Source organism: Echinops telfairi, unplaced genomic scaffold (assembly GCF_000313985.2).
Source record: "Echinops telfairi isolate 266 unplaced genomic scaffold, ASM31398v2 ScPeMD7_6;HRSCAF=24_0, whole genome shotgun sequence".
NCBI lineage: Eukaryota > Metazoa > Chordata > Mammalia > Afrosoricida > Tenrecidae > Echinops > Echinops telfairi.
In genome coordinates, this window is record NW_022103902.1 from 1,604,438 (window position 1) to 1,613,138 (window position 8,701).

General features: G+C 47.7%; 1 protein-coding gene across 2 annotated transcripts in view; it reads left to right on the forward strand.

Annotated features, from left to right (window-relative positions):
* NXPE3 (neurexophilin and PC-esterase domain family member 3) overlaps nt 1-8,524 on the forward strand; it is a 56,312-nt gene extending 47,788 nt beyond the window's left edge. For both annotated transcript variants that reach the window (XM_004706378.2, XM_045286193.1), the window contains 2 exons: nt 4,267-4,473; nt 6,925-8,524. In XM_004706378.2, coding sequence (XP_004706435.1) covers nt 4,267-4,473; nt 6,925-7,475 — 758 coding nt within the window. In that variant the 3' untranslated portion in view covers nt 7,476-8,524. The remainder of the gene's footprint in view (nt 1-4,266; nt 4,474-6,924) is intronic.
* The last annotated feature ends 177 nt before the right edge of the window (nt 8,525-8,701 follow it).

Consider the following 8,701-nt stretch of genomic DNA (forward strand, 5'->3'; position numbering starts at 1 on the left):
TTGAGAGCCAGTTCAAAAGGAGGTGGGAGAGGACAGGGCGCCCAGTCACAATGATCTACAGCTAGCCCCTTCCAGGGGACAAACACAAAAAGTGGGTAAAGGCAGACAGTGGTTGGTGTAAGATATGAAAAAACATAGATAAATTATCAAGGGCTCATGAGGGAGGTTGGGGGAGAGGGGAAATGAGCTGATACCAGGGGCTCAAGTAGAAAAAAATGCTTTAAAATGATGATGGCAACATAGGTACAAATGTACTTGACACATGGATGAATGTATGGATGGTGATAAGAGCTGTATGAGCCCCCAATAAAATGATTTATATATATATGTATATTCGAGGATAAGCCGACCCGAATATTAGCCAAGGGACCTAATTTTATCATGAAAACTGCATTTAAAATGTGCTGAAAGGCTCGCCTTGTATTTGAGTGTATAACTATATATAACTATATATGTATAACTATATAGAACTATAACTATATATAAAACTATACACACACACACACACACACATATAAAACATTATATACACACACACATGCACACAGAACACTGTATTAGGAGCTTCTACAGATATTATTATAATCCATTATTTCAAGCACAATTTCTGCCCACAATTTCAATATATTTTCTTTTCTTCTTGAACTCCTTGATATCAGCTTCCCTTTATCCCCTCCCTCCCCCATCTTGCCACCCTCCTGAACCCTCAGTATATTATGTATTATTATTATTTATTATTTTTGCCTTAACTGACACCATCCTGTGTATCCATTGTCCTTAAATTCTGATGATTGTTCCCTTCGCGTGGGGTTATACAGCCATCACAGCCATCTGTCCTCCCGCCTCCCCCACCCCTTCCTAGACCCTCAGAGACCAACACTGCTCTTCCTGTGTCTGAGGGGACACTGTGTCTTGAATTCCGTGCATCGAAGAATCTTTTCATACCCATGTACGTGCGCAGGACGAGCAGGATGAGTGAGGTAGAACTAGGGCCATAGTAGTGGGAGGACAGCTGGCTGCTTCATCAGCGCTGCACTGCACCCTGGATGTTCCCCTCGGACTGTGCACAAATGCTACCTTCATAAATATCTTAATGGTGGCTTATTCTTACACCAGCGTGACTTTAGTTTCAGACCTCATGGGTGACCAAGGGGGTTAGTTCCTCCAGCCTCTCTCTGACCAGTAAGTCTGGCTTCTTGCAATTTTGGGTTCTCGTCTACCTTTTTCTCCCACGTGATATGGGACTTTCTAATGTGATCCTTTACAGAGCAGTTGGTAGTGGCAGCCGGGCACCCTGTGGTTGGACCCCTCTCAGCTCTTTCATCGTGCCTCAGTCTATTGGGCTAATTGAAATGCATGCACTGACTCTGACGCATCCCAACTTGAGCCTACACTGTCAGGGAATGGTGTCGGCCCCAGATGACCACCAGGGGACAGCGCAGGCACGTTGCAGGCACATCTGCTCTCCCACGTAACTTGTTTAAAAAATTAATGTCAGGTTCAGTAACTGATTTGCTCGGCTTGGCGTAACTATGGTCGTGATTATAATTAACATTTGAATAAAAAGGTAAGTGTTTCCTTTGTGTGTAGTGGGGTAAACACTGGGCTGTTGACCGTGAGGCCAGCAGTTCAAATTCCCCAGTTCCTCCTCGGGAGAAAGAAGTGGTTACCTGCTCTTGTAAAGATTTACCATCTCAGAAACCCTTGGGAGAATCCGACTCTGCCCGTTAAGGTCAGTGTGAGTTGGAATTGACTTTATGGCTGTGGGTTTGTGTTACAGCATGCATTTGACGCAGAATAATCGGGTCTAACTACTGAATTAACCGTGGTGAAAGTCGTCCTCCAAAATCACCTCTAATTGCCATTCTGGTGCGTTTGCTGTGGGCCCCAGGTGGCTTCTCTAACACTCTAGTTTATTCTGCCTTGACAGACTGATCTACTGACAGAGCTTCAGGCAAGGTGTGGTAACCCAGTGAACAGACACCCGGTTATATGTTGAGAAACTTTTTTTGGAATAAGCCAAATAACTATTTATCCTATCCCCATTTTCGTTTGATAATCTCATTTACCAAGCAGAACTTTTGAAACTACTATTCCACTTGGACCCCGAACCTGCAAAGAATTATCAGGAGCCTAAGAAAAAGAGAATAAATATACAAATAGGGTGTCCTCAAAGGGAATCAAAACAAAAATAATTTTGAGTAAAATGGGACCAGTTTAGCCAAGGAGTCACAACTAGTGGACTCAGTAACATTTCTGACTTTCGATTTAGATTTTAAAGTATGGCTTAAGAGGTAATTATGTAGCATGGCAGGAGCCCTGGCAGTATAGTGGTTACTCGTTGGGCTGCTAACCACAAGGTCAGCAGTTCTAAACCACCTGTTGTGCTGTGGGAGAAAGGTGAGGCTTTTTACTCCTCTAATGATTCCTAGTCTTAGAAGCACACGGGGGCAACTCTACCCCGCCCTGTAGCTTCACTACGAGGCAGAATGGATGCGATGGCAGTGAGATTTTTTTTTTTTTTGTAATTAGAATAGCTAGATTATGATCAAGGCTGGACCTTGGGGTATATAAGGAAGTGATATAAAATCATCAATGGCTTCCTGGAGATTATAGATTTGAATACATATTAGAAATGAATAAGGACAAGCCAAATCCGCTCCCACAGAATCAAGTCCGACATGGTGACCCTGTGTGGGGTTTCTGGTACTATAAATCTGTACAGGAGCAGACAGCCTCCCCTTTCTGCTGTGGTACGGCTGGTGGGCCTAAATCAACCTCTGACCTGGTGGTTAATAGCCAAATGCTTCTCCACAGCGCCCGCAGGGCCCCTTAAGAATAAAGATATACCTTCAAAAGCAGCATCAAAAGAAACGGCTGGCACACAGGGCCATCTTTTCTCAGAGGCAGGCTAGCGCAGTGGTTCTGGGCATGCGCTTTGGGGCTCACCCGCTCCTCTCTGACTAAGGCTGGGACCTTGGTCAGTTTGCTTAATCATTTTGAAAGACAGGGGTCATAATAGAGCCTACCTTCCAGGGTTGTTGTGAGCACCACAGAAGATAGTACATGTCATTGCTCAGAGCTCCATCTGGTTGGTGTGAAGTCAGCTGTCAATCACTGTCTGTCTGCTTTGCCTGGGTAAGACCTGTTGTTTGCACGGCAGGTCGACCTTTCCAAGGGAGGTCTGAGGGCAGCAGGGCCTTGAGTCTCGTGTTCGTGGTACCTGCACAGTGTAGCTCAGCTACAGCCACGAGTACCTGTTGCTGGCGCATTGTGAGATTGCTCATGGTGCATGAGGGTTTCCTCAACATTTCGTATTGAGGAGCGTGCCATGCAGCCTGCGTGTCGCTCATCCTTCCTCTGTGCGCTGACTGCCACTGGGTCAATGTCGACTGATAGCCACACAGTAGGACAGAGTAGCACTGCCCCTGCGAGGGGCTGTCTGCGGCTGTCACTGCTTCCTGAAGTGGAAAGCCCCTCCTGCGCCCTGGGAGGGGCTGCTGGTTTCCAGCCGGGGACCCCGAGACACCAAGCCCAGTGCGTCTCCTGTTCTCTGTATTAAGTGGCGGTGTTCTGAATTTAAATTTGCTTGCAGGACCCATGGATCAAAATTCTTCCTAGTAGCCTGGGAAACCCCGAGCTGCTATTACTCTGCCTACAGAAGGCGGTTCTCAACCTGTGGGTCGCGACCCCCTTGGGGATCGAATGACCCTTTCACAGGGGTAGCCCGATTCATCACAGTAGCAAAATGACAGTGATGAGTTGCAACGAACATCATTTTATGGCCGGGGGGGTCACCACAACATGAGGAACTGTATTAAAGGGTCACGGCATTAGGAAGGTTGAGAACCACTGCTCTAGAACAATAGGATTTAAACGGTTACCTCCCCGCCTACCGGCATTTGGGTGGAAGAGGGCGTTCTTGTTCTGGGGAATGTTGGACGACACTTCCTGACATGCCCACATTGTCTGGGTTGTTGATCCTCCTTTAGTTTTGACTGTGGTGAAAGTGTGCGTAATCCGAGGGAATGTTCTGGTTCCCTCCCCCTGATGTACAACACGCTTACACTCGTTTCCTATCTTCCCATTCTCGCGCGGGGTGGGGGGGAAAGTCTGGGGTTTCTTTGATGTGTGACAGCAGGAAATGCTGCCCACCTGCCGGCAGGCCTGGAGACACCTTGGCGGTCATCGGAGGGGACAGCGCTCTCCATTGCCGACTTCTTACAGGAAAGCTCCAGAACATCACCGTTTTCTTTTCCTTCACAGACACTGACAACCCAGAGCTCTCGCCAGGCCCAGGCGCGTTTCCTTCCGGGTATTATTATGAGAACCAGTGGAGGCCTCGAGGGTTCAAGATGCGCCAGTTTCACGACCCGGACGACGTGACAGAGTGCTTACAGAGGAAAGTGGTGTACTTATTTGGTGACTCCACAATCAGGCAGTGGTTTGAGTACCTCACGGCGTTTGTTCCAGGTTGGCACCCGCTTGTTTTGTTTCCTCACCATTTCCCACATCCGCGCCCCAGCCTGGACTCAGGCAGGTGCCCGCAGAAAAGTTTCAGCTGCAGAAGCCGTCTGGTCGCCTGCCTGAGGGCCGACGGGTGCCTTGCATGTCTCGTGCTCTGGCTGTAAAACAGAAGTGGGCGCTTTCAGTTGTTGTCACTGGCCCCAGGTTATGTTCCCTCGTAGGAAGCCCGCAGCATGGGGGGTACCAGGTGGGCCGCGAATAGCAAGGTCAGCGGTGTGAAACCTCAGTAGAAAGACGAGGCTTTCTACACTATCAATATTTGCAGCCTTGGAAACCCACAGGGGCAGTTCTGCTCTCTTACAGGGCCGCTATGAGTCAGAATGGGCTCAATGGCAGTGAATTTTATTGCTCTATGTTCGGTCCAGCTTCACGGTTACAGTAGATTTAACTGGAAGGAAGCAGCCCAACCGGCCATGCAGTGAAGCCCTCCAAGTGCCATTCCCCGAGCCTTCCACTTGTATGACTGAGCTGGGCCTGGTGCCTGCACAGGGTCTGTGGGAGCCCCAGCACCCTGAACATCCTGGTCTCACTCCCGGGCCCCCTAGTTTGGCTCTCCAGAGCCAGGCAAGGACCACTCCGTATTCACAATCGGGCCGTCTCCTTGGAGGGCCCGTGGGGAGAGTGAGGACGGCTGAATGCCGCCGGAGAGAAGGCAGCGCCGGGAGTGGAACAGCGATTTCAGAGACCGGTTTTGATCCCTGTCGACACTTGGTGGGGCCTTGCATGAAGCACACCGTTGGTTGTAGTTTACATGGTTGACTTCAAGTGGCTTCTTGTGAGTCATTGTTTGGGATCGTTTTTCATCGGCTCTGATTTATTTCTCCAACGTAGTTTCAGCTTTAATTTCAGAAAGAAAAGAGGAAGCTGATACTAACCCCAGGAGTGGAGAGTCTAGTTTTTGTTTTTTAATATTGAAAAAAAAAAAAAAAAGCCAAGCCAGATCTTGGTGAATTCTAGTTGGTAAAGTGTTGAATTGGAAGTCAGGAGAAGAGATATGATTGCCCGGGCCTCCAGGAGCCAGCAGCTGCTCCGCTGTGACATCAACGTCGTCCTCTTGTGGCGTTAACGCCGTCTTTCCTTTGAGGGCAGTGATCTCAGTGACCTTGTTGGCCGTTTTCACTGTATCCTCCGCAGACAGGCTTTCCTCCATACAGCCTTGTAAGCAGAAGGAAGAATGACGGCAAGGCTTTCTCTGTGGGAGGCTGGGTAGTAACTCATTCGGTAGGAAAACCTAGAAGAGAAACTAGAAACTGCATGGGGGCGGGGGGAGAAAAGTGAAACCCGGACTTTAAGCACAATTATAATCCGTAATCACGTCTTCGAAGCCGACTGTACACGTCCTGTTGACCAGGACGGTGAGTTACTCATCTGGACGTTGTGGCCCGGTAGGGCTTTAGAGTAGCCGGCGCCGAGTTTATGAAACGTCAGTTGAATTGGCTTTCCAAAATCCACTTCCTCTTATGCGTCAGGCACTCAGTGGGGATATTTTGGGGTCTACAGCAGGCCCTCTTTCTTCATGGGACGTATGCTAAGTGAGATGGGGGAGCTTCCAAAGACTCGTGGAAAGATGGAGTGAAAAGAGAATGGAAAACTGTCCACGCACTTTCTGAAGCCCTTTGTAGAGTCGTCCAGAGAGACTTTGAGGAGGAACGGGGGTGGGGTGGGGTGCGTGGCCCTTGGTGCCCTCAGACGAGCTGGTCGAGGACTGGCCCTTGAAGGAGGACTGGGGTAAAGGGCAGGGGCGGCCGGGACAGGCGAGCTTGTGCTGCTGCCTTTGTTGGTTGCTTGGTGGTGCTGTTTGCTCTGGGCATCAGCCGAGTTCCCCAAACGTTGGGCGAAATGGAAACTTGGCTGTTCCTGTCTTTCATTTTTAGCTTATTGCATTCGTCTACTAATGTGTTTCATGAAAAACCAGAAGCCAGTTGTAGGAGCCCTCAATAAAATGATTAAAAAACCCAAAACAAAACCGAGACGCCACGGCCCTTGTCCTGGGAGAAAGACTATTTACTTGTTAGGTTAATAAAGTTTAAATGCCAGATTGAATTTCGAATGTTCGGTGGAAGCAGCAGCATTTCTTGGCTTAGTGGCTAGACGTGAAACAAGTTATTTTGTTTCTGGAGCATAGATGTAGTTGTAGAGTTTTCACTCTGGGTGTTACTTGCGATGCCATGTTTCCCACGTGATTTCATAAGAATCATGTTAGCGCAAAGGTTCATTGACTTAAAGTGCGCCGAGGTGTGGTAAAATAGGTATGCCCTTAACATGCGTATTGACCTTAACAACATTTTTGCATTTTTTAATTTTGAAGATTATTCTTTGAACCCACTCAGTAGAGAATCATGGTAATGTCCATGTTTGGCTGTGTGTTTTTCTGAATGCCAGTTTTCCTCCTTTCAGATTTAGTGGAGTTTAACTTGGGCAGCCCTAAGAATGTCGGGCCCTTTCTTGCGGTGGACCAGAAACACAACATCCTGCTCAAGTACCGCTGCCACGGCCCACCCATCCGCTTCACGACGGTGTTCAGCAGTGAGCTCCACTATGTGGCAAATGAGCTGAATGGCATCGTGGGAGGTAAGAACACAGTGGTGGCCATAGCCGTGTGGTCTCACTTCAGCACCTTCCCCTGGGAAGTGTATATCCGGAGACTCAGGAACATTCGGCGAGCAGTTGTCCAGCTCCTGGATCGAAGCCCTAAGACCGTGGTGGTCATCCGGGCAGCCAACGTGCAGGAGCTAGGCCCCGAGGTGAGCCTTTTCAACAGTGACTGGTACAATTTTCAGCTGGACACCATCCTTCGGAGAATGTTCTCAGGTGTTGGAGTGTACCTGGTCGATGCCTGGGAGATGTCTCAGGCTCACTATCTACCCCACAAGCTGCATCCAGATGAGATTATTGTGAAGAACCAGCTGGACCTGTTCTTGTCCTTTGTGTGCCCACTGGAGACCTAGCCCGTCTTAGTAAGAAGGGGCGGCATCCAGTGACCTTTCCCATCACTTCCATGATAGGAAGTCCATGGGTGGCCCCATGGAGAGATTAAGCGCTATTGATTTGAACAAGATTTCAAAAATACCTGGACTTTATATAATGACTTGTAAGGATCTTAGAAATTACAGGCTATATTTATACTTGTATAAACCTATAGGAGTCTTTCCAACAATGACTTAGCCATGGAAGAAACATTACTAACAGCACCTACATACGACATTGTCCTTGTACCCAAAGATGCCAATGAGTACATTCTATCTAGATTCTCGAGGGAGGGGAGACACGTTCCTCCCCATCTGAAAAATGCCTCCCCCATCACATAAGGGTCAAGTATGGTTGGCATAGGGTGCTTGCCGCTCACGTAGGGCAAGGCACTGAGCACCTCTCTGTGTGGGCAGCCTCCACAGTACGTCTTTCAACCTGATGAACCAGAGCAGACTTCTCAGCGACTTCTGGAAGATGGCACCCTCACCGGCATTTCCCTTGGTGGAAATTTCCTTTTTTCCAATTGCTTGGAAAAGCCTGTGAGCTTGGTCCGGACTTTATAGTGAGGATAGTTACTATTTCCTGCCTTTTCCCCCCTAGAGTAGAAGCAAAAGGAAGAAATAAGAAACTGGTACCCAGGAAATCTGTGCTTTGGGTTGACATTTGCACTGGATGATGGTTTCTTATTTAATTCAGCTAAGTTTTACATCACGGATGTTATTTTAAGATAATCCCTTTGGGAACCGGAATAAACTGGAATTATTTTTGTGTTCTGAATGTGAGGGTCTTGGGGGTTGACTGTCAAGTAAAGAATGCCGTTGATGACAATACAGTTGTGGAGACTGTTGCCACCAATTTTAAATGTCCTTTTTGTTGTTATTGCTATCGCCTTGAACTGTGTCCCCAAACTAGTAATTATGACCTAATTAGAAATTAATTTAGATTTTAAAACCTATGACAACTATTTCTTGATTTGGACATAAAATACACATTCACATACTTAAAAATAAAAAGCCCTTATTCCTTCTGGTTATGTGAAATTAATTGAATTATCAATTTTTATTTGATTGTCCTTGCCTTATTAATTGGAAATGACTCACTTAATTTGCAGGCAGCCTGGTGGCATAGGGGGTTGTGTGTTGAGCTGCTAACTCCGCGGTCGGCAGTGTGACCCCAGCAGCCACTCTGTAGGAGAAAGATGAGC